Raw genomic sequence first — 25,963 nt, 5'->3', positions numbered from 1 at the left:
CGTATAAAAATTGCTGTAACAAAAAGAAGACTTGAGTTAAAAACCTGAGTCAAGCTTTTAAAATTGGCTCCATACACACATAAAAGACAGTGTACGTAAAGGCTAAGTCCAGGGCAAGATCTCTGTGTGTCTGAGATCTCATTTCAGCCTCAAAACAAGAAACAGAGAGAAGCAGGTGAGGTGGAGGGGAAAGAGGAGAAAAAGAAAAAGGAATAATGATGGTCTTTGGAGTATGTGGTATAATTGTGCACTCTGTACAGGTGTATATTGATGTTTATAACTTGACCACCTCTGAGCAAGTCCAACCCATTTCTTAAGGTTAATTTTAAAAATGAAAAGCGTGTGCATGTATGTGTAAGAACCCATAACACTTTTTTTCCTTCATGTACATAAAGGAGTCTAAAACACCAGTATTCTCAGGGAAATTCTTATTTTTCCATTCCCTTTAATCAGGGAGGAAATATTACTTGCCTTAAGAATTTGTCATAGGAGATGAAAAAGGCACTTGCTGTGTTCTTTTAAAGACTGACTTCACATCTTGGGGCTGCCCTCACACCACTTCTCTTCATACCTCTGTTTTCACTCTATTAAAGAGTCTTAAGAGTAAGCAATCAACTTGGCTGAGTAAGACACTACCTGTTAGGTTCTTACAGGTTAAGCTAAATTTACTAGGAAAATTTTATATCACCAACCTGTCTTGCAAGTACACATCTGGAAGAGAAGCATAACCATAATCATTAAGCTTACGGTTAAGCTTAATCCCTCAACAGCAGTGACACATCCCAAAGCAAAGGGAATTAAGCGTCCTTACTGAAATGACACACTAAGAATTGCTGACAGGAAAGTACACCACTTCACATGACATCTTCACCGTGTATAAATGTTGAATTAGCTTGCTAGTCCTTTTACTTCATTGCCACACACAAACATTAAATGGCTTGGAGAACTTTGCCCAATTACTAGCCTGTAAGGTGGAACTTTGCACTGTCTACAACATCTCCATACATCCAACAGCTACCCTCAAAATAGAACCGGTACTTAGATGAGGTGAATACATCACTGAAAACAGTTGTCCAAGGTTAAATTAAAATAAAGACTGATCTGCTTACAGGCAGAGGGAAAAAAAATCTGAAGAATGCCTACTGACAGCCACCCCCATTTTCCTCCCCTCCCCCAAAATGATCACAGTTCAGTCTATAATTTAGAAACATTTTTCACGAATGCAACATTCTCCACATCCATGAGCAAAGCAATCATGTCTGTACTTAGGAAGACAGCCCCTATCCCACATGCAATATTCTGTAGCGTACAATTAAATTGGACTGGGCTACAGCTAAGTGCACCTTGATGTAATGCCTAGAAAAACTCCAATTAGTCCAGAAAGCCGTAGCATCACTCCTGCAACAGAGTCAACTATAAAGCCATTAATCCTACCCAGCTGTCTGAAATGTCTTCTCATAGAATATGGAATCAGGATTCAGTCTTGGTGCTTATCATTGGAGCCCTCCCTAGCCTGAACTGAAGCAGGATATCTAAAAAACCACCTACATAGCAAAACAAAGAGGCAAATTCTTGTCCACAGTTAAACTATACAACACAAGCTCGCGTGCCTGGAAGACAACTTTCTTTAGGCTAAGCCATAATGATGAACTGAACTCTTCCCAGGCTTATCTGCCCAAACAAGATTCTCTCACAAGTACTGTTTTTGTCCTTAAGCAGAGGATGAACATGATATAAAACACTCAATGGTGGTTCATGTACTACTGCAAATCAGTGAAATAGCATACTAATCCCTTCAGATAAAGATCTATTTAAAAGTGGAATACAGCTGAAATCCCCAAACTGTAGTATCTAGACTATGACATCATCTCAATGCCTTATGAAATCTCACAGAGCACCCCCCAGCTGGTATAAACTACCAGAGTTCCCATGACTCCTGCAGAATACCTGTTCCTGCACTTAAAATGTTCAAAAATTTTCCAGGACTTTTTCTAGTTGTTCTTTAACCGTATCTTGTGGACTGAACAACAAGATTAGGAGTTACAACATACTTGCATGTGGAGAAAAAAATAACATCTCCATTACTTTGGAAATCCACTGCACTTTAAGACTTGGTCGCGCATCAAAAAGCATTCACTGTCAAAAGCATCCACTCTGCTACAGAAGTATGCAACTACCAACCCTTTGGCAACTTCTCTATAGCCAGTTCTCAAATAAAACACACAGTAAATTTTTAAACAAACTCCCTTGCAACTACACAAATACATAAATTCCTACGGATATGCATGGATTTTTACTGAGGCAGAATAATAAAAACTATTAATATTTCTTACCAAGGCCAATAATGGCTTTTGTCTGTACTTCTTCATCTGAATGCTTTGTAAAATACATCAGCAGTTCAAGTACTTTATCCTTAATGTTAACCTGAGCAAATCAAAACAAAAATAATAGCTGTTTGAGGGTGAAACAGATGTTTTTAATCTTTTCTAAAAAGAATAAATATCAAAAAGAAAAGGAGAAACACAATCTTACTGCATGGCCTTTACAAAACCACATATTTAAAAACCAAAAAGCTATATTTTATGCATTATGAAAAAAAAAACATAGCTTTGTGGGACTAGGGATAATGTGCTTTCAAATTAAAATGGAGCGTTCAATGTATCTGAGACACGGAGTAAATAGAAGTTATTTTACCTTACTGTTGCCCTTAAAATCTTCCTGATCAAAATCAAAATGCCGACACAGTGCTCCAACAGTGAAAAGTGATCTAAGGAGTGCTGGTTTATTGGCAGTAAGTATTGTACTGTTGGGATCTTCCTGGTGTTGACTTTTTAATTTTGAAAGTGCACCTATAGTAGGATAAAAGTTTTGATCACAGTGTTTATTCGTGGTGTATCCCTGAGATAAGGCTTGTAGCCAAAACCAAAAAGTGACAAGTGCATGTTGTGATTTTACTTACCATAGTATCTATTAAAACAGGCCCACACGAATTTATAGTTCTGGGTGACCTTGTTCACAACAGCCCCAAGACAGCTCACACAATGCTGAACAACCTACGAGCAAGAAAGAACAAACAAATTATATATTTAGATGTTAAAATTGAAATTTTTATGAAGTTATGTAGGAAAAAGCAATGCTGAACTAAAACTATAAATCTAATGGATGAAACGTGCTCAAACTCATTAAAATATAGCAACAACACACACAAACTCCAGTAAACCAAGTCCATTAATTTCTCAAGGCTCAAAATAATCTTGCTATTGAAGACAGACTTTGTTTAAATCAAAACCATGTATTTCACAATGTGGATGGAATCAACTGAATAGTAGCAATTAAAAGCTTACTGTCATGCCATATTTGATGATGAGTTTCATGAGGTCTTCCTCAATAGTGGCAAGAAAGGTCTCACTTGGGTGCTCCATTAGCGGCACTACAAGCTCTAAGATTTTTGCAACATTGCAGATCACCATGAAATCATTCTGGGTCTGAAACAACAGTATTTATACCATTTAACATTTCTGGCCATGTAACCTATAAGCTAAATATTATTAATAAGCACTGATAGCAAAAAGTCCCAACTCATGTAAGATACTTGGTAAAGATTTAAAAGAATATTTATAGAGTTTACCTCTGCTACTGAATTACACATTATTATGAAAGCTAGTTCTGTTTTCCACAGAACTTCTGGAAATAAAACCCCATCTGTACAAGCAGAACTTCACTGCTGTGACAGACCTGAAAACCCTTGGTCCTTGTAATGTTTTGGAGTCCTACAGTAAATCTGGGAACTCTTCCTGACGTGTGCACACTAGAGAACACACAACACTTGGAAATAGGTGTCAGCAACAAAATGAAGTTGTGTATGACTCAATGTGCCTTAAATAAAATAGGTAATAATGTGCACAAATGTAGAAATTACAATTAAAATTATTACTGGTTTGCATTATCATGACTGTATATATAATTTAAGTGAGGAATCTATGGAAAACATTTATCTATTAAAGATATACCCTGCTGGAAATCAACTTTTTCTGACAAATCAAGCTCACTAACCAGGATAGGGTAATTCCCAAATGCTACTATCAAGCTATTTAACATATTCAAGCTGACAGTGGCAATTCTACAATTCATCTCAACCTGTATTAAGTACAAAACCAATGTAACCCTCTAAATGGGTTGTAGCAAGTAAATAATCAGATAACCCTTTCCTATACTGTTTGATCAGAAGCAGCTCTAAAAGTCTGTTTTAAATGTGCCTAGAGAATGCTCCAGCACTGAACCTAGAAAATGCTAGGCTATACCTACAACCTAAGCCAATAAATAACAATTACTCTCAAGTCTGCCCAAGGCAGCTGACCTGATGTAATGGATAGCTGCCACCTTACCCATGTTCCTCCTTGAGCCATGGCTGCATGATCCTGCCCTGCTCCTTCTGCAAGATCAGGGGTTCATGACACCGTTCACTGAGTCAACTGTGCTGATCAAACTGACAGAAAGTGCCGTACTGTTTCAGAGGAGAGGGGCTGCTTAGGCAGATTTGGAAGATTCAGCATTATAGCTTTCTACCTTTTTTGTGAGCTAAACTGTCTTACAAAGGAAGAGAAAAACACTAGAGCTAGGGAAGTGAGAGGTGAAATACAGAACTGGATGGAGCAGTACATTTTTCTTCTGATGGATTCGCTGTATGTTAGAACACTCTATCTTATGGAGCCATACCTTTAGCCTTAAGATTCATATGTTAAATATTAACTACTTTTAAGACTGTGACTATAAAACAAAACAATTTTAAGATTATTTCATAGCAGTTGAAAAACTTGGTCTTAGTCCTCAAGGGAAAAAGGCAGGAGAGGTTTCAGTTTCATTTAGCTGTAAAACATGGAGGTAGAAGCTACAGAGGTTATCAACAGCACCTATTATCTTCAGAAGCTACAATGTCCATGAAATAAAAACACAATTTTAATTTTTCTTCTCCTACCTTCACTTTAATCACATATTCAAGACAGCCATCATTCCCATGCTTAATTATCTGGGGGCGAAAAAAGAGAAATTTTCTCTACTTACACTACATTTAGTGGTCAGGTATGGCTGCATGGTCATGGCATGTTTGACCATTAGCTGGGGCCTGATTTTGCTGAATAAGAACAAAGTGGTTATGCAAGCAACCAAGCGACCAGAATTCACACCTTTGTTGTCAGAATCTGCAAAAGATCAGAAAATACAGAAAGCATATTAAGTGCAAGTAATGTTTGAGCAATGAAAAACATACGGCTTAAGCATAATTTTATTCTCTCTTTCATTACATCTCTTTGAAGATCAATACAGAATATTCTTACTAGATTAAAGATGCAAACATAATAAATTAACATTTTTATGTGATCACAAAATATGTGAAAAAAACAAAGCTGCTTCAAAGACATCACTAGTTTTTAAAATACTTATTGTACGCAGAACTTTGGCTCAGCCAATGATCCCTATTACAACTGTAGAACATACTAATTCAAATAAAACTTGCCACGTTTGTTTTGGTGATCTGAAAGTTTGAACAAGTTATTTTAAAAGCAGTTCTGTTATTGTGGTTAGACAGTGAAAATTAGGGCAGCTTTATTATTATACAGTCCTAAAAAGTTCACAATGAACTTAAAGGCAATAACTCATTACCATCAGTTTTGTAAAACGAATTCTGTAACGGTAACTTTTTAAGATAGCAGTTTGAACAATGATTGTTATGGCGTCACATAAAATTCAAGGGAGTTTAGCTACTGGATCGTAAATAATATTACCTGATAAAGATTCCTCATATTTAAGAATGTGCTCAACCAAATTGTCAACAAGTTGAGTACAGGCTTTCTTCACAGGTTTATATGAGGCATCCTCTTCTGACTTCAACAGCTGTAGTGGTTGAAATGGAAAATGACTTAGTATTAAGGGTGTGTTCATTTACATTGGATACATGCCGGTTTTATAACAACTACTACAGATACACAAGGATTTTACACTACAAAAGTATTTATTTAACTTCTTCATAAAAGTTACACAGTGAATTTAAAATTAAGCGAAGTAGAAAATCAAACCAAAATGCAAGAGGAGTAAAGAAAAATTAGTCTCAATAAAAAAAAACAAAACCAAGAAGAGAAAGGTTCTACTGATTTTTGCATTGGGATGAAAGCTAACTTTGTGCTTAATGAAATAATGCAGAAAACAAAAATGCAGTTGTACTTGCCAGAAGTAACTAACGGTTAGAGGGCTTTTAAAATGCTTAGGAAATTCAAAAGGAATATTGGTTTTGACGCTAAGCAAAAATATCAAATGAAGATGAAACAGTTTTATGAACATTTTAACCAGTTAGCCTTCTTCTATATGACTTCAGGTACTGAAATTGTGTACATTAATATAATTTAATATCTAAGAAGGATTGAGACCATACTATAGCCTTTCTCCAGTGCAGGCATTAAGAGGCTCTAGTTTACTTGACTACCTATTTTCATGGCACTCCAGGCTAAAGTAAAATCAAAAGGGGCTTTTTTCACTTGAAAATTAACCAGTGCATACAAGATGTAGCGGACAACGATAACACAGATTAAGAGATATAATCAAGGCAAGCTCAATTCTTAGAAAAATCAGAGTAAAACATAATGTAGAAGTAAACTATACTCTGAAGATTCACTGCTTCTATAAACTGCATAACAAATATACTGGATGTGAAAATACACTTATCTACCATTTTAAAAAAATCTATAACACACTAGATATGTCTCATTTCAGAATTATCCTAGCTGTGGAATTCATGTTATGTCACTCATTAGTGAAGAGACCATGAAATTTAAAAACAAACAAACAAAACCTCTCCCAAAACCAAGTAGTAAAGTATTTTAAAAACAGATCATATGGAAAGACAGAAATCAATGTCAGACAAAGAAAACTGCACCAATGAAGACTAAAAAAAAGTCAGATGTCTAAAGTGCACTAACTGAATCTGTCTACTGTAAAGGACTGCTTTTATAGTCCCCCTTCTATGTGTTTTAGTACCAAAAGAAATGTTAAAATTCTAACAATGATTGTACCATGCATTCAAAATTAATTACTTACATTTTGAAGAAGCTGTTCAAACCAATCATAACCTGTATCTCTACAAGCTGCAACCTAGAAGTATTTTTGAGAATAAACTGGTTATAAAAAAGGCATCTGAGGAAAAATTACTTCATTACAGATGTCATCTTATAAGACCACTAAACATGCATAGATATATTTTCATATGCATTCAGTACAACAATTTTATATCTTTGGAGATTAGAAACTGTCCTCTGCATTTGAAAAGTAGTTCTCACCAATTAGCCTACTCCAGAATTTGTCTTCCATACAACACAAAGCCTGCACATTTTACTTGAGATTGCTGGCTGTACCATAAACCTGATTTTGGTTTTGTAGAACGTTTTGCAAAAATTAAAGTACAAATACAAGCCTGACGTACTACAAATAAACATGCGTGTGTGTATATATATCTCTCTATATTTTTATATAAATAAAGCAAGCCTTCACTGGTATCATATGTCAGGAACAGCTCAAAGGTGCTCCTAAGTAGGACTGGCAGGAGAACTGAGAGTTAAGCTGAAGTCAAATTGACTGACTTCTCAGTCTGGAAGAATGCACACTAGACTACCATTTTGTAAAAACATTGAAAAGCAGGATGAAGTTTAAACTCATAGTTGTAAGTAATGAAGCGAGTACTTTTATTTGATATTTCCATCCTGGTCTAATTGATATTAAAACACCTTCTCAGCACAGTGGCTTTACACAACACATTTTCACTACAAGTTAAAAGTATTTTACTTGACACAGATCTCGTTATTTTGGAGACATGCTATTTAATTTTCTGCTCCTAAAAACTAGATACAATTACGCGGATACTAGTTTACCGAGTGAGAACATGACCCTGTATCTGTTAAAACAGCTTATTAACCTTTCAAAATAAATGTTATCAACTGTTGGAGGAAAATTTGCTTTTAAGGACAACTTCTTTGCTAGGCTTAACAGTATGTTGCTACTAGCAATTCCTGGAAAATTTTAAATACAATACAAATTTGTTGTGTTTAACTGGACAAGTGTTTTATTCAACCTGAATATAATGTGGTTCCAGTTATCATTGCCAGCAGATTTGTGAGCATTTAAAAGTTTCCTACAGCCTGTTCCATCAGATGAATAACTCGAGCATATATCCAATGCTAGGATATATAAAAAGAAAACCATCTGACAATTAAATTACTGTATTCTAAAAAACTACAGACACTATTTCAAAGATACTAAAAACATCAAATTTTGCACATAACCTAACTAAAATTTCTTTAACATACCACATCAGTGATGTTTAGTATTTTCCTTGTCATTGCTTCTTTGTCATGGTGTGGGGTTGGAGTAAACCAGAGCTTCTGGAATGTCTCATTTACTAATTTCTGAAGGAAGAAAAATATTAGCAGAAATAAATAAAGCTTATCTTGGCACACATGCATTATCTCTAACACATCCATACAACAGATTTGTTGATGATGTGTACCATTTCATATGGAATTTTTCAACCTGAGACTGTTGTAGAAAATGTTATCATAGGCACACCCAGATGGACAATTACAAGACTTATACTGACCTCTAATAAAGTTTCATTAAAATGATTGCTGGGAACTGATGCTACAGAAAATGGAGTTACCACCTTCCTGCATTAGTTTATATTCCTCAGGAAAACACAGTACCCTCAGAAGCTGACAACTGAACACAAGGTTATGATTTCTACAGGAGAACTAGCAGCAATGGTAGGTTACTTTGGAGTTTTCAAAAGAGCTGTGACAAGGATGTGGACAGGGTGGAAGGGGTCCAGAGAAGTGCCACCAAGATGATCAAAGGACTGGGAAGCTGCCATATGAGGATAGGCTGGGAGAGCTGGGTTTGTTCAGCCTTGAGAAAAGGAGGGAGGCTCAGAGGGGATCTCATCACCATGTACCAGTACTTAAGGGGTAGCTACAAAGAAGATGGAGACTCCCTTTTTACAAGGAGTCCCATGGAGAGGACAAGGGGGAATGGACACAAGTTGCTCTTGGGGAGATTCCGATTGGACACCAGAGGGAAATTTTTCACAGTGAGGGCAGTCAACCATTGGAATAATCTCCCCAGGGAAGTGGTTGTCTCGGCCACGTTGGACAATTTTAAGATTCGGCTGGACAGGGTGGTGGGCCATCTTGTCTAGACTGTGCTCTTCCTAGAAAGGTTGGACTAGATGATCCCTGAGGTCCCTTCCAACCTAGGATTCTGTGATTCTGTGAAGGTGGGAAAGAGAGAGAAACGAAGTCTCTCTACCCAGACAAAGGAAGTAGGTTCCCTTTCAATGTTTTTGGATGGAGAAAAAAGAATGAAAGTGAACAAAATTATTCCCAAATTATAAGACATACGGTTGTAAAATTCCCTCCTCATTAATGGAAACATAAAAAATACATTGAAGATAATGCCTCATTTTTAATGATGTTGTTAGAAAGGCAAGGGGAAGGAGAATAGAGAACAAGGTCATCCTTCCCCAGCAGCACCTTGGAATCCAGCTGTTCATCTACTTCTTGATTAACAGTCTTCTCAGAAGGCCACTTGGCATTAATGTATTTCAAGTGGTAAAAAATATGTGATGCAGATTTAAAGCTGCAGATTTCAAAATCTACTGAAAGTGTGATATAAAATTATTACAGATGTGTTAATTACCCAATTAATTTAAAATTGTTTTGCCAAATCATACAAAAACATTATTGCCAGGTTTATGATTTAAGACATCATCTTAGTTTGTGCCCTTCTGCATACATACTGCACGAAGAGTAGAGTATGATCATATTAGTAACATTTATGGGGTAATAACTGATTCATTGAACATTCAGAATTAAGGCAAAATTAATTTCTATATGAGAATTTGCAAATTTGGCATATATTAATGTCAAGTACTTAATTTTCACAGAATCACAGAACCACAGAATGGATGGGGTTGTAAGGGACCTCTGGAGATCATCTCATCCAACCCCCCTGCTTGAGCAGGGACACAGGACTGTGTCCAGGTGGGTTTTGAATGTCTCCAGAGAAGGGGACTCCACAGCCTCTCTGGGCAGCCTGTTCCACTGCTCTGTCACTCTCACCTTAATTTTGGCTTAAAATTTATTTTGTTTGCAGAAATTAGCTGTATATGCCAATTTTACCTGTTAGAAAAGAGAAGTACAAGAGACAACACTTGCAAGAAGGAAAAAAAAAAAAACCTCTAGAAAAGAACTTTTAAAAATTTTCTGGTTGTCAGCCAGAACTTCAAGAAGACAGAAAAGAAAGGAAAACAAGTCAAAGAGCATTTTAGAAAGCTAAGGTATTTGCTCTCAAAAATTAGAAGTGTATAAGTCATAAATATTACAGAGGAGCAATGCAATACTTTGATTTTTTTTTTGTCAAAATATAAACACTGAAATGATGATAATTAAAATCCTGAAGGATATGTTTCATTCTACCTTAATGCCTTCTTCATCATTGACTCTTCGAATCATTTTCACACACATCTCTGTAATTTTGGGAAATGTTGGTTGTTCAATGCAGATATCCCTAAGTATCTTTATGACTCTTTTTCTGACACTGATACCAGTATCCTGTGAGGACAAAAGCATTACACTCTTAAAACAAATCAGAAATAAAAATTAATTTACATGTTATATGAATTAATATTTGAAGATCACTCAATCTGACTTGCAAAATTTATTTAGAAAGGGCAGCTAAAATATTCTGGAGCGCATTTACAGAGGAAGTAAGCATAACTTGTACCACTTTATTTGCAACAAATCTAAAGGTGCTGGCTGAATCCCCAGAATGCTGAAACGTTTCCTCCATTTATGTCCCCCCATCTAAGAGCTCATGATGTTGTATAATTCCATTTCTTAATTCAAGAGCTTACAAGCTAGATGTGATCATGCTTTAGCTACTTTTTTGGAAGACAAGATTCTCTGCAGATCTGAACTGTAATACTTCATGCCTTTAGATAAAGGTTATGCATAAGATATATTCAGCAATCTTTTCCATTTTCCCAGGCTTTGTCTAAGGAGATGGATGAGGAGGTTCCTATTACCTTATTCAAAACCTGTTGAATCTGCATGTGAGGATGAGCTGCTTTATGCACGCTCATACACACATGAAGCTCATTTCCAAAACCCTTCACAAACATGATTTATCGTGTAACTATAGCAAATGAATAGTATTTGACTAAAAACCTGACATGGATGCTAAGAGCTAGTGTTATCTCACAGTTACATTAACATTGCATTTTATCTGAACATGCAGAAAAAAACACTTTTTGTATGAATAATAAGAAGCTTTTTAAAACACGAAAAATAGCATAGAAAAGCAAAGTAGTGTTATCTTTTTTTTTCTTTTGGCTTACAAATGGCATCTTTAGATTACTATGTTGTAGATCCTTCTTCATCAACCGCACTACTGGGCTGCCCTCAAAGACCCATATCTCAGGTTTCAGAGATGTAGCAAAATTCCTCAGTTCATCTAATTTGTGCCTTAATAATGGAATCAAAAGGAATATAATCCTTGTTCTGATGTGGTACAACTTTATATATATGTTTACCTTTTGATGTAACGAAGACTTACTGGAAACAAGTGATGCCTTTTACAAGGCTGGTCTTAAATGCATGATGCTCCCCATTAAAACAATAACAAAATTTAGTCTTGGGATCATCATTCCATATTATTAAAAATACAAACTCAGTTAAAAACAATTTTTCCAGTGCCACTTATTTTATCATAAATATCACAAGTCTTCATACCAATATTCTTTCAATCAGCATGTCATAATACTGCTCAGCAAGCTGAGGACGACAGAGCACAAATCGGCCAAGCAGCTCCACAGCTGCTTCTCGTACACTAGTGGAGTTATCCATTAACCGTCCATGAACACCTCGTTGCATATCCAGCTAAAAAGAACAAACGAAACACAGATTCAAAATAAGAAATGAAGGTTTATTTTAAGCATGTCAGAAGAACATATGTGCATGACAGATATTTCTTTTTTACCCTGGCTAGAATACTGGGGTCTACAGCAACAACCTCAGATAAACACTTCATGGCTTTTGTTCGAACAGCAATTGCATTTTCACCAAGTACACGCAGAATCTAATAAGAGAACAAAAACAAAGATTCAATTGCTTTGGGAAGGTAGGAAACAATGTTTAACAGGCAAAAATGTTGCAGAGTAATATGCAGACAATTTAAGCAAATTAAGTATGCAAGTGATGTTCCATGGCCCTGAAAACCAAGCATGGATATTTACTAGGATTTGCTACATCTCCAAGACTGGTGCAAACAGGATTTACACATGGTCCGTATGTTCACTTTAAGTCCTTCTATTTTAAACTCTACATTTGTCATCCAGTTGTGGCTTCCACCATGGTTGTTGTAACAGGAAAGTTGGATTTGGGCATTATAATTTTAAGAAAGGCTCTGTGTGCAGATCAATATAAGTAACGCAACCTAAACTAGTGGTGGAGTTCAAGCATGTCACCATGCCAACATGTTAGTGCTCTTCTCCCAGAAAAAGCAAAGAAATTACACTGGTCAAACAGCAGCTTCCAAAGTGACAGTAACATGCACTGAAAGTAACTGACCAGCTGGCTTAAATTTTTAAATTTAACTAAGCTCAATTTCATGAGTGAATATTACCAAATGAGCATGCACCTTAGAGAAGCTGTGAAAACGATTTCAACATTTTGTAATTATCCTCTTTCTGTGTACACCTAATTAAAATGATTTTGTCATACACATGGACAAATGGACAAATAAAATAATGTATGTACAATATGACATATGAAATGCATGGAAGAAAAAGAAACATAATCACTTATGTCATCAATACAGAATATGAAATCACATGGTGTTATCATGGCCTGTTAAATACCTGTGCTCAGCAATGAACAGATAAGGCACACTACCGCAAAGTGTTCGGAATCAGAAACCAATTGTGTTTCACTGTACTAACTTCTGGCACAGTTTACCTGTGTCAAATAAATATCGAAGCTCTGGGCAAACGGCCTCATAGAGGCCAAGTAGCGAACAATCAAACATGCATCTTCGTAGTCCACAGTATCAGAATTCATCCTGAAACAAATTCCATGTATTAATTAGGACGTCTATCAAAAATTATTTAAAACATCAAATGCATGGCTAAAATAAATACATGGTACTGAAATATACCTTAATGTACTGAACTGAGACGGAGCAGTTCTAATGATGCTGCGAAGAAACTTTTTGCGACTTTCCGCTCTATGCATGATTTGTCCTGTGGTTTCAACATCCTTTGCATGATGAGTTCCTTCAGATGAATCCTCATCCTTCTGAGATTTAATTGCTTTCTCTGTCTCCATAGTTGTATCACGGAACCACTGAGCTATATAAAACTTCCGAGAAAACTGGAGAAATACACAGGATGCAGAGAAAACAAAAACAACAGACACAGAAAAGGAAAATTAACAGATTCGTAATGAGATTAAGTGAACTAATGTATCAACAATATTTTGGAAAACAGAAGAGTTTATGTTAGGGTGACAATTTAATTGAAGCACTAATATGCACAACTGAAAAGGATTTTATTCAGCACGTTACTGAAATTATTTTTATATACACTTGACACCAGAAAGTTGGAATTTACCACTAATGATGCATCAATTTCTGTGTTCTTATCCAGATAATCTAGCAAAGCCTTTTGCAGCTGTTGAATTTCGTCTTCTCCTCCTGAAACCTGTCAGAAGTAGAAACATAGTTATAAAAGAGAATATTGCACAGCGGTAATTATCATCTGAAAATCTGCATGTCCACATATAAAATACACTGAAGTCAGTTGCTTTGATAATTGCAGAATATTAATTTTTTAACCAATTATTTATAATCTGCACAGAGACTGAAACAAATTCAACTGTGGCTCTGAAGTCTGAAAAAAGATTAATACCTGATATAAGATATTTGTAAGAGAAATAACCAGCAGAATAAGACTTGTTTTAAAACAGACTGACTGATGTGATTGATTTTCATTCTATGATCTTGTGTGAAGACCCTCTGTCACAGAGGAAAAAAGAAGGGCTGAAATCAAACATAGCAGACTGACACAAAGTTTAACCTGTAAAAGCCACCATTAGCCATCTCAGCAATATTAAATATCATAACACTGACTTCTCAGGTGAAAGAGTGATAAAAGGCAATAAAGTAAAATAAAAATAAATATGGAACAGACAACAGTAAAAAGATAAAGGAAACATCAAAGAAATAAAAATAACTTGTCTCTTTGTAAAAATATTTGGTATAACTGTTTTCAGGGATAAAACATCCATACAGAGAAAGTGCAGCAAGTATGCTCAATCTAGGAAAGAACCTACAGAGGTCATTTACAAACACCACTGAGCTCCAGCACTGAAGAACCATGCTTTCTGAGATTCAACTAAGTTTCTATCAGTCAAAAATCTTGGGAAGAAACACACATATTGTAGAAAAATGTCCCCTATTGCTAAAGCCTATTTACAGAATAAATATTAATTTTCTGGAGAAGCACTTTTAAGATGCACAAAAAGCATTACATATGAAATACTAATCTGAAAACTAGTGCTGGAGACTATGTATCAGATTTGCAGTATCTAAACTGTATGAGGGACAGGATGCCATCCAAAGGGACATGGATAAGCTTGATAATTGGGCCTATGTCAACCTCATGAGGTTCAACAAGGCCAAGTCCAAGGTCCTGTACCTGGGTCAGGGCAACCCCCAATATCAATACAGGCTGGGTGATGAACGGATTGAGAGCAGCGCTGCGGAGGAGGAGCTGGGGGCACTGGTAGATGAAAAGCTGGACATGAGCCAACAAAGTGTGCTTGCAGCCCAGAAAGCCAACCATACCCTGGGCTGCATCTAAAGCAGCGTGGCCAGCAGGTTGAGGGAGGTGATTCTGCCCCTCTGCTCCACTCTGGTGAGACCCCACCTGCAGTGCTGCGTCCAGCTCTGGGGCCCTCAGCACAGGAAGGACATGGAGCTGTTGGAGCGGGTCCAGAGGAGGCCACAAAAATGATCTGAGGGCTGGAGCACCTCTCCTATAAGGACAGGCTGAGAGAGTTGGGTTATTCAGCCTGGAGAAGAGAAGGCTGCAGGGAGACCTTATTGCGGCCTTTCAGTACTTAAAAGGGTCCTTTAAGAAAGATGAGGACAGACATTTTAGCAGGGCCTGTAGCGACAGGACAAGGGGTAAAGGTTTTAAACTAAAGGAGCGTACATTTAGCCTAAATATAAGGAAGACATTTTTTACAATGAGGGTGGTGAAACACTGGAACAGGTTGCCCAGAGAGGTGGTCAATGCCCCATCCCTGGAAACATTCAGGGTCAGGTTGGACGGGGCTCTGAGCAACCTGATGTAGTTGAAGATGTTCCTGCTCACTGCAGGGGGGTTGGACCAGATGACCTCTAAAGCCTACTTCCAAACCAAACCATTCTATGATTCTATGTATATCCTGATCTCTCAAATAGTTCTAGCCTATCTAAATCAAACAATGATCTTGTATATGACCAGAAGACAATGTACTTTTCCCTATATACAGGTTACAGAAAATAAATCGGTACCAATGAACTTGTGCATGAGCCAGAAACTATCTTGCTCAACATCTACAAGACAGCACAAAACCAAACCCATAAACTTCAGCATTATACTGAAATATGCGGGTCCTTGCAGTTGCTAACATTACAGCAGACAAATGGATTTTTTTTTTCCCCCAAAATGAATGAGTTCAGGATTTCAAAACATGTCTACAATGCACATAATACTGGCACAGGTTTACATATACATTTGGCACCCTAATGTATGTGCAAATTGTGATTCGAAATTCAGGCCTTCAACCAATGTTAGATTCTGTGGATAACTCGCTGAATAAAAGGGCTGCTTGATGAGCCTTAACTGCCTAACTATCTTCAAACATGTAAACCCAGAACAAACAAAGAGAAACTGTGAAGCCCACAACAAATCATATTTGATATGGATAATAAAAGTAGAAGAATAATTTCTGGCTTAAAATTTTTCAGCTACAAACATTTTTCTTCAGCAATAAAACTCGTAACTCATGACCATCTTAACTTCTGTATGAACAGCACAAATTGAGAATCTTTTCACAAAGACAGCACATAATATAGCTTGCTGTCCTGCTTTCAGCTGGGATAGAGTTAAACTTCTTCGTAGCAGCTAGTATGGGGCTATGTTTTGGATTTGTGCTGGAAATGGTGGTGATAGCGTGGGGATGTTTTAGTTGTGGCTAAGTAGTGCTTACACTGGTCAAGGACTTTTTCAGCTCCCCATGCTCTGCCGGGTGCACAAGAAGCTGGGAGGGGGCACAGCTGGGACAGCTGACCCCAACGGACCAAAGGGATATTCCATACTGTATGACATCATGCTCAGTATATAAAGCTGGGGGAAGAAGAAGGAAGGGGCGGGATGTTCGGAGTGAATGTGTTTTGTCTTCCCAAGTAACTGTTACGCATGTGGTAGAGCCCTGCTTTTGTGGAGACGGCTGAACACCTGCCTGCCCATGGCAATGAGTGAACGAATTCCTCATTTTGCTTTGCTTGTGTGTGTGGCTTTTGCTTTACTTATTAAACTGTCTTTATCTCAACCCACGAGTTTCCTCGCTTTTACTCTTCTGATTTTCTCCCCCATCCCACCGGCGGGGAGTGAGCAAGCAGCTGTGTGGGGCTTGGTTGCTGACTGGGACTAAACCACAATGCTTGCAAACATCAGCAAGTGGAGAAAAGTGCAGTTAGAAGTCCACAACACAAGTGTATCAAGAGGTAAACTAATGAAAAGCATGCAAAAGTGTTCAAATCAACTTGATAATCTATGATAGATTTCTACAAAAAGAAAAAAAATCTACTGTTTAAAAAAGTCAAAACAGAATAGATTTTCTCCTAAATCTAATTCTATGGGTCATGAGTCCAAACCACATTTGAGAGAGTTATAAGCATTCATCAATCATTGGGGAATATCATGGTAATGATATCAGAGTGTAGAAGGAAATATCCAATAGAGTCTAAGTATTCAATTCAGCAAGAAAAAAAAAATCCCATTTCTGAATGGGAGTAATAATTTAAGTTTCTGATGACGACAGCTGAGTATGTCTACCAGTGGATCTTCTTATTTTCTTGCCATTTGAACAGCAAAGTGAAGTTTAGATGTCATGTACACATTTCAAAGTATTTATTTGTTCTTATGTTACAAGTCATAAACAACACACTGTCTCCTCTGACTGATGGTACTGTATAGCACACACCTTCTACAATTGGTATTGTCTAGCATCACTGATGTTAAGCTTTGTGAGTAACTGAAAAAATGCTTTTAGCACTCAGTTGTCCAGAGCAATTTTATTTTCTGCAGATGTCAATGCCTCGTAACTGCCTGATCCTGTAAAACCCCCAACAAATAGAAAAATTCAGGTCACCACTTAGATATACACCTTTTTAGAATATCTTTCAAAACTATTCAAACTTCTGGAGGTAAGGAAAGAGAAAAGGATCCTTCTAAAGTACTTCCCTATGAAATCTAATGCAGAATTTTCAGAGTCACTGCCAATAGAGGAGATTTATAACCCCTTAGCACATAGAAGTATAAATTATATTAAGCCACAGACATAACGATTTGACACTGTATGTTGTTGAGTATTCTTATCAACAAAAGTTATTGGAAGTATCAGCCTCATAAAGGAGTAGATGAATTTTCATTCTGTATTTGAATGCCTGTAAAGTGCAGAAGTTTTTCCATTAACATAAATCTGTAACAGTCATTATAAAGTACATGTAATAGATCTGTAGTCTTTTCAGGTAACTGAAAGGGAAATGAACTTGATAAAACTACTTAACTTTAGATCATTCTGAGAACAGTTAGAAGTTCAGAAAGAAATGTGTAGCATCCATAAGAAATGTGCAAGTCCACATTTTTAAAAGGACACAGGTGTGAAATTTTCTCATCATATTATGTACCGTATAGCACCCAAATGCATACACTGCTTTGATAATTGTTGCCACCCTTGCAGGTTTGGAGCAGCATTAGCAGAAATGCAAATATGCACTCTCTAATGAAAGATGTATGCAAGTTGTTTAAAAACCAAACCAAACCACCCCACCCCACTCCCCACCAAAAAAAAAAAAACCCAAACAACCAAACCAAAACAAAAAACCCCCAGGATGACCAGCTACATCACATAAAATCTAACCTAACAGGCCTAACAGTTTATATCTCTCAAGCCTATATAGGAGTGCCAGAAGCTCAGTAACCACTTTGCAATAGCAAATGCAGATGCATATGTATTTTTAAGGCCTCTTAAGATAGAATCCAACTGTTGCTCCATTATTTCCTCTGGCTTGTCACAAGAAAACTGACTTACATCTTTAAAATTTTCAAGTATTTCAATGGATACATCTCAACCCAGCTGGCACGGGATCTCTCACACACCTGTTTGAGGATTCTGGCTATAGATCCTTGATCCATTTTGCTAGTGACTGCATCTTTCCTCAGTCTTGCAGCTACAGTTCCAAGATAGTCAAGTGATGCAACTCTTAATGCCATTTCTGTAGATTTGTTACTGAACTGGTGAACCTAAGAAAACCAGAAAAAACTGTTAGAACCAAATATTTATTTATGCAACTGAGATTCTTCTCACAAGAGACTTCTCGACCTTATTAAAAATTCCACCTAACTTCCATGTCGCATAAAATTATGTAATTTTAAATTACATCACAGATACACTTGCTTTACTTAAATGTTTCTTCCTTTATTTGGTCTCTCTCTCTCCCCCTAAATATCCCTGTGAGAGTTTTTTAAAATACATATTTTCATAAAATAACCTGGACAACTAGTACAGCAGAATATCCTTTACAATAGCATAGATCTTATGCACCATAATGCAACCCTTCATTATTCACACAAGTATAAGGAACGCTACATTTTACCAGGAACAGCACCATAAAATACTCTTCCAAAAAACAGCTCAAATTACTGTGTTAATTACACTGTACTACTGAAGAACAACTCTCAAAAAGCAGGTCAACAAAAATATTCACATTCTGTAAAATACTGTAAGTAAATGCTCTTATTGGTAAAAAACCAAACCAGTTAATTGTTTTCAGGTTCTGTGCCAAAGGAATAGTCCAGAGAAAATGTTTAACATGAATAATTACACCTTTTAGTCTGACTTTACTCCAAATGAAAATCTATACTTATTAGATGCAATACAATAGCATTTTCTCATGGAAATTGTCATGGAACACTGGAAGTGGACTTCCATGAGAAACTATATGTATGATCTTTAACAAGTTCCATATGAATGACCCTCTAACCCAAATTTTATTATCTAGGTATTACACAGTAGTGATACATTTAATGCTTGCTTAGTTAATGCTTACTAAAAATAAAATAATGCCACCTTTAATGCTGTGTATGTGTCAACACTCAGGAAGCATTCTTGTATTAGTTTCAGCTGAAATAAACAAGTCTTCATTGTAATAAGAAATAAATTAATATAATAGTTAAAACCAAGAATCCCTTACCAATAGTCTTCCTAATAAGCTAAGCAGCAATTCTGCAGCTGGCCATTCTGGTTTATTGACTGTGGAAAGAAGATCTTGAATGAAGTTCTCAAACAGTGGCCTGTAATCTTCTTCCCCTTGTTTACTGCCACACCTGTTTAAAAGAAAATGCATTTTGTAAGCAAATTTAAGAGTCATTTAAGCTTTTCTTCTGACGTAAATAGAAATAATCCTATTTTTAATCAGAAAATAGTTTTATACAATTCTAAAAAAAATAGCTGAAATATTAGCAGAAAATTTTTAAGATCTTAAGATCTTAAGGATCTATAAAGAATATTGTTACAAATAACTTCAGGAGTAGGTATTTAGCATTTCAAAGTGGTTAGGTTTGTCTTAAGGTATGACAGACCTTACTTGGAGTTGGTTTCATCAACACACTAAAGAATGCAATGGTACTTACTTCTTAAGGAAAATAGAAAGGAAGTTTTGTGCTGTTCTCATGGCTGTTTCATAGGAGTTAGTAATAAGCACATCTTGATCCACCTAAAAACAAGATACATTTGTCTATTTTTTTTAGCATACACAGACATATGATTTCCAGATCAACATCATTCATGCATCAAATAATTACAGCAGACATAAAATGACAATGTTTGATTACACCATAATAAAATATTATACCTACAAACACACAAAGTCATTCCTGCACGCACACAAAAATTATGGCTTTTTAAAAACATCTTACTTTCTTGTTTGATTCCTCCTCTGAATTAGAATCTTTTTCTGCTGATGGTAAGTGCACCACACACTGAATAAGCTGCAGAACTAGGGCTGTTACCATCTGAATATACACAGGCTCTCCATCAGTGTCACTGCTGTTTAACCTGTTAATAAGAAAAGACAGCATCAACACTAAAACGAAACAAAGAAGACAAACTAAAAATGTTTGGCCCTAAATAATATCTTTCTATAATTATTAACACAGCTAGAAATCTGTGTTCTAGACATCTATCTATTTATTTGATTCTCTCTTATGCAGTGTAAGACGCGGTCTAACAAAAACTGTAATATTCTCAGGCAGCAGAGATGAACTGAAACAGACCAAAGATGGGCTATCAGAGTATCTGTGAAGTTCAGCAGCCCAAAAATCTACAGGAATATGTAATAAACACCTACAGGCTAAGGCACTTACTAATAGGCTTATTATATAACACCATATTAATTTCTAACACAACATAAAAAAAATATACCAATTACCTGGTCTGACTTCTACAAAAGTTATACCTATGGTAATCTGAGGTAGCATAACAGACTATGAAGTTCAGCATGCAAGTGTCTTAAGTGTGTCTTTACATTGGTAAGACCAGTATGAATACACTCCATGTTTCTCCCATGATAGAAGCTGAGAAATAGTATGGTGTTTTCTACCCATACACACATCAACACCACCTATTACTACCCTTACAATAGGAAAGGGTGATAATCCCTGACATCATCCTCCTCAAATTATCAAAATATTAACTGGGCACAAAACAGATTGTAGTTATTATCTTTTTGAAGTTATCTTTGACTATTTTAGAGAGGAAAGCTTTTAATACAAAATTTTGTGTAAGCTGTACCCTTCATGACTGTAGCCATGCTTAGAGAATGGACAGTTACAGAATCCTTTAACAGATCAGAATTAGGACTCTGCAGATTAACAGTGGCCTTGAGACCATGACTTCCTTCTGGTACAGGTCCTAATTCAAAGAATGTGTCTACAATTTATGCTCCTATTCATACCACCTTCCTATTTGCTAAATCTCTCTGATGTCTATAACCAAAACAGTAGGAAATACTAGGAACAAGCACTTATGTTAACATTAGTGTCACTGAATTCAACTTCAGAGTTCAGGTGTATTTCTTTTCCCGGATAGGTCCTGTTCATCCACCCTGGATTGGACAAAACATTTATTGGACAATTTGTCTGTCTCTGGGGACAAGATGTATGCAAGCAAGGAACAAAATCAACACCAACAACAAATGTTTTAGGATCATTTAAAGCATCCCAACCTCAAATTTAACTGAAATCCAGTTCAGGTCGCATTCCTTCTCAGATTGAACTTGACCCCATACTATTATTCTGAAGGTGCACTGAAATCCAGCTGAAGTGCTTAAAAGACAGTTGAAGTCAACAGAGCAGTTCCTAAATTAAACTCATTCAAAGGGATACTACATTGATTTCCTTACTGGTAAGAGTGCTCTGAGTGTGTCCTCAAAGAAATTCAGCCAGAATTAAGAAATTATGGAACTACATACAAACAGAACCAAAGAATTTTCCAACAAATCAACTCTGAATACACACTAACATTACACTCATTTACATCCTCAGTGAGACAAAAAAATATTTCAATTATTTTCATAAGCAGGCACAAATATGATGGCATAAGGAAGAGTGATTATTACAAGACATTTGTCAGGCAGTACTGTTCGCATTGTTTTGAAATATCAACCTCTAAAAAAGTGCAGCTTGTGGAGTCATAGATTTTTAAAGAAATAGTTAATATTGAAGCCTAAAACCCTACATCTACAAAACTGTAAATACTATTGTCTGCAAGTTAACAATCTATGCCAAAAATTACCTGAAGTTTCTCAAACTCCTCTTGCTAGTTGGTAGTCTTGCAAGAGATGTGAAAATTTCTTCTAGTATTAACTGCCTATGTTTTTCATACCTGGAGAACACCTATTTAACAGTTACAGGAATGATAGAAAATTATTTATTGTTACATAAAATACCGCTTGTTAAATATATTGTTAAAAATTATATATAGAAACATACACTTTACATGACAAATAAATTATAATTAATGCACATCTTGTTTTTAATACATTGTTTTTTCGAAGCAAGCATTTCTTTATAAAATACATAAAAACTTTTTCAAATATAGATTTTTAAAAATCTTCAAATAACATAAATGTGCAATGGCTCTTAAAAATACTTTATGCTTTAAAAATTCCTGTCAATGATAGAATATACTCTGTAGGGAAGTCAAACAGTGTAACACTAAGCTTTCTGACTCCAGTACAGAGCAAAACTCTGTGGTAACAAATTACACGAACACAGGTATGGCTGGAGAGCACATCTAAGAAACCAGTTTTACTTCATATCCTGAGCTTTAATGTTTGCCTGACATGACATACTCTTTCAATTTACAGGGTCAAGATTGTAGAGTTTGACTCTCCTTTTGTTTAGGCAGAATACTGGAGTATATCATCATTACAAAGATGGAAAACTCCCACTTGAACAGGCACATCTGTGTTGCACCGCGTTTTTCCTGAAATAATATTCTATCTGCCCCATAAATTTTTCACATAGCCACCTCTTCTGAGGAACATAATTTCTTCTATTACATAGAAGTTTCCTACTAGTTCTATACCTTATTTCATTGCATAAATTCAAATCTTAGAATAGGAAATAAGGAAAACCACATTGCTAAGATTTCTTAAGACAAGAAAGGACAGGTAAGAGGAAGGGGTTTGTGTTTACACTTTAAACAACATAACCAAAATTCCTTGCTTAAGTGGGATATTTTTTCTTATACAGTACTCTGCAAATAGGGGCAGCTTGGGCAGATTCAATACTACTTCTGGATTACGATACCAAAGCGTAAAAACATGCAAGAATAAAATCAGTTTTAAACTCCAGTTCTCTACCAGAGAGAAAATACAGCCTATGTAAATGTTCTAACAACTCTCAGAAGTACAGGAACATGAAACTGCAAATTAAGATGTACTTACTGCAGTCACTAATTTGATGGCACATAACTGTAGTTCACTGACATTTTCTACAAAGAAAGGTGTTATTCCCATAGACGATACCTATCGATGGAAAGAAATTATTGTAATTATGTTTGACAAACAAACTGCTATTTATGTAGTTTCACAGGTAGGTTATTCATTCAGGAGGTAAGATATTCAATAAGATTAATTACTTCATATTATTTGCAAATAAAGTTATTAAAGGATATTAGAGAACAAGACTTATGAGGAGTGGCTGAAGGAACTGGGGCTGTTTAGTCTGGAGAAAAGGAGGCTGAGGCGAGACCTTATTGCTCTCTACAACTACAAGAAAGGAGGTTGTAAGGAGGTAGGTGTCAGTCTCTTCTCCCAGGTAACAGGTAACAGGATGAGTAATAGGACAAGAGGAAACAGCCTCAAGTTGCACAAGGGGAGGTGTAGATTGGATGTCAGGAACAATTTCTTCACTGAAAGGGTTGTCAAGCATTGGAACAGGCTGCCCAGCAAAGTGGTTGAGTCACCATCCCTAAAGGTATTTAGAAGATGTGTAGATGCGGTGCTTAGGGACATGATGGATCTGGCAGTTTAATGGTTGGACTCAATGATCTTAAGGGTCTTTTCCAACCTGAATGATTCTACGACTCTATATTTGACTACAACCAGGTTAAACTCTTCTTAAGTGTACAAGAAAAGCCATTTAAGATTTGAACAGAAAATGCTCTTCTGCAGGTTACCTATTTTGATGTTAATAATTCAAAAGTTTGTACTGGTTTCGTACTTCATGTCACTGAGACAATCATCCTTGACATTCTCTCTGGGAAAAGAACAAACATTCTCAGACAGAAATTTTTGTAATAAAACTTACCTGAAGAATAGTTGTATCAGTAAGAAGCTGTATCTCTAGTAACTCTGACAAGCTGCTGACAATGTCACAAACTTTGTTATACAACATCACTATAACTCTTTGCTTGTGGGTGGAACACTTGGCACGTTTTGCTTTTGAACTTAAAACACCACCTAGAAAATAAAAAATATCTTCATTAATTGTTTCAATGTTTCACATCAAGTATTATAAAGATAATCTTCCTCAAAAAGTGTCCCCCAAACAAATGCATAACTACAGCTCTGTAAAAGCAATTGCTTACAGAAGAAAAGCTATTTAACAGCATCAGCTGGAAAGCAAGAATTTCACATTATACTGATTTTTCATAACTGCTCTAATTTCTAGACACTAGATTTTTAAAAATATTCTTGAGGTTGGACACCCGCATTTAAAGGTATGTACATGACAACAAAATGCTAAATGCTAAATAGTTTTCACTGAAATAAAAAAAATTACTTATTCCTATATACAACTACACACAGAAGCTGAACTTCAGATAAATACTAAATACTTTATTTACATTGACATTATTGCAGTAAACCAAGATGATGTATGACTAAGTTATTCAGAAGACGCATTTCATTCATTGTCTTTTTACTCTACATTTCATTATCCTCAAACTAACACAAAGCATTAATTCAGGTTGCTGTATGTAATATGGAAGAACTATCAATTTAACACTTGCACAGAAAAATCTTATTCCAGAAAGTCATATCATTTGCATCATCACACAGTAGATTATGTTCTGATATTTTTTAATGTGGAAAGATTTTTTTAAAAATTTCTTAGCATACTAACCACCATGAGGATCCAATCTATACACAGGATCATACTGAGGATAAAGAGTGTTCTGTAAATGAAATTTTGTGTATTGAATAACTCTTTCTATTACATCCTCAATATATACAGCTTTAGGCATATTTGGTGATGTCATAATATTGATGGCAGTAAGACAAGCATCAGCAGATTTTGTCACTCTTTCCATAATAAGATCTCTCCATAACCTCTCCTCATCTTCAGTGTCATTGTTCTGTAACAGGCAAGAAAAAAAAGGAGAGTTTGAGAACAAGAAGTAAAATTTTTATTATTTCCAAGTAAAAGATAGCAACCTTACCTTAATATACTTACATACACGTAAGTATAAAATGTTGCATTTCCTTTTTGATACAAAAATAGTTTGTTTTAGAAATCAACTGTTTGTTTTACTAGCAACATGTTTGCAATATGTCTCCCTAAGTTACAAGTCTTCAAAGTCTCACTGTATTCTTTTGCTAGAACACAAAGAATCTTTCTGAGTATCATTTGGAAGCACTATGAGGGAAGATTGCCACATACTCTACTTAAGACTGATGCACTTTAAGCAAAATCTACACTCATTCATCTACTGCTTTCTTCAGTGGCCTATGCACACCAGTTGCTGCTTTGATCAATCTAATTTTTGCCACTAGAGGGAATTCTTACACAAAAAGACTGTTACAAGTCACATGAAACTTAAGTACATGACTTTGCTTCATAGGCCAACCCATCTACTATCAATGGGTTTAAAACATGCCTTATCAAATATGTCTATTTAGATTTACTATAGGGTACAGAATCTCTGTATTTCTGTGTTTGTACAAGTTACAAAACCAAACCTACATGAGGTTAGTTATGATGACCCAGCACTCTTAAATATTGTAATAAAATTATCTCTGGTACAGCCATAAC

The 25,963-nt window shown here is 36.0% G+C and overlaps 1 protein-coding gene across 7 annotated transcripts in view; it reads right to left on the bottom strand.

Annotated features, from left to right (window-relative positions):
• The window catches only part of NIPBL (NIPBL cohesin loading factor), a 160,309-nt gene that overhangs the window by 9,991 nt on the left and 124,355 nt on the right, over positions 1-25,963 (bottom strand). For all 7 annotated transcript variants that reach the window (XM_064438875.1, XM_064438876.1, XM_064438879.1 and 4 more), the window contains 22 exons: positions 25,055-25,286; positions 24,239-24,390; positions 23,374-23,454; positions 22,218-22,318; positions 20,342-20,480; positions 20,057-20,139; positions 19,618-19,750; positions 18,524-18,667; positions 13,703-13,792; positions 13,249-13,463; positions 13,050-13,152; positions 12,073-12,171; positions 11,826-11,972; positions 10,512-10,646; positions 8,349-8,447; positions 7,087-7,140; positions 5,781-5,889; positions 5,062-5,198; positions 3,345-3,485; positions 2,960-3,053; positions 2,695-2,849; positions 2,334-2,424 (listed from right to left, as the gene is read on the bottom strand). In XM_064438875.1, the coding sequence (XP_064294945.1) occupies positions 2,334-2,424; positions 2,695-2,849; positions 2,960-3,053; positions 3,345-3,485; positions 5,062-5,198; positions 5,781-5,889; positions 7,087-7,140; positions 8,349-8,447; positions 10,512-10,646; positions 11,826-11,972; positions 12,073-12,171; positions 13,050-13,152; positions 13,249-13,463; positions 13,703-13,792; positions 18,524-18,667; positions 19,618-19,750; positions 20,057-20,139; positions 20,342-20,480; positions 22,218-22,318; positions 23,374-23,454; positions 24,239-24,390; positions 25,055-25,286 (2,734 nt within the window). The remainder of the gene's footprint in view (positions 1-2,333; positions 2,425-2,694; positions 2,850-2,959; positions 3,054-3,344; positions 3,486-5,061; positions 5,199-5,780; positions 5,890-7,086; positions 7,141-8,348; positions 8,448-10,511; positions 10,647-11,825; positions 11,973-12,072; positions 12,172-13,049; positions 13,153-13,248; positions 13,464-13,702; positions 13,793-18,523; positions 18,668-19,617; positions 19,751-20,056; positions 20,140-20,341; positions 20,481-22,217; positions 22,319-23,373; positions 23,455-24,238; positions 24,391-25,054; positions 25,287-25,963) is intronic.

The sequence above is a fragment of the Phalacrocorax carbo genome, chromosome Z (genome assembly GCF_963921805.1).
Source record: "Phalacrocorax carbo chromosome Z, bPhaCar2.1, whole genome shotgun sequence".
Lineage (NCBI taxonomy): Eukaryota > Metazoa > Chordata > Aves > Suliformes > Phalacrocoracidae > Phalacrocorax > Phalacrocorax carbo.
Note: the sequence above shows the minus strand (reverse complement) of the source record. Positions and strands in the feature narration are given on the sequence as shown.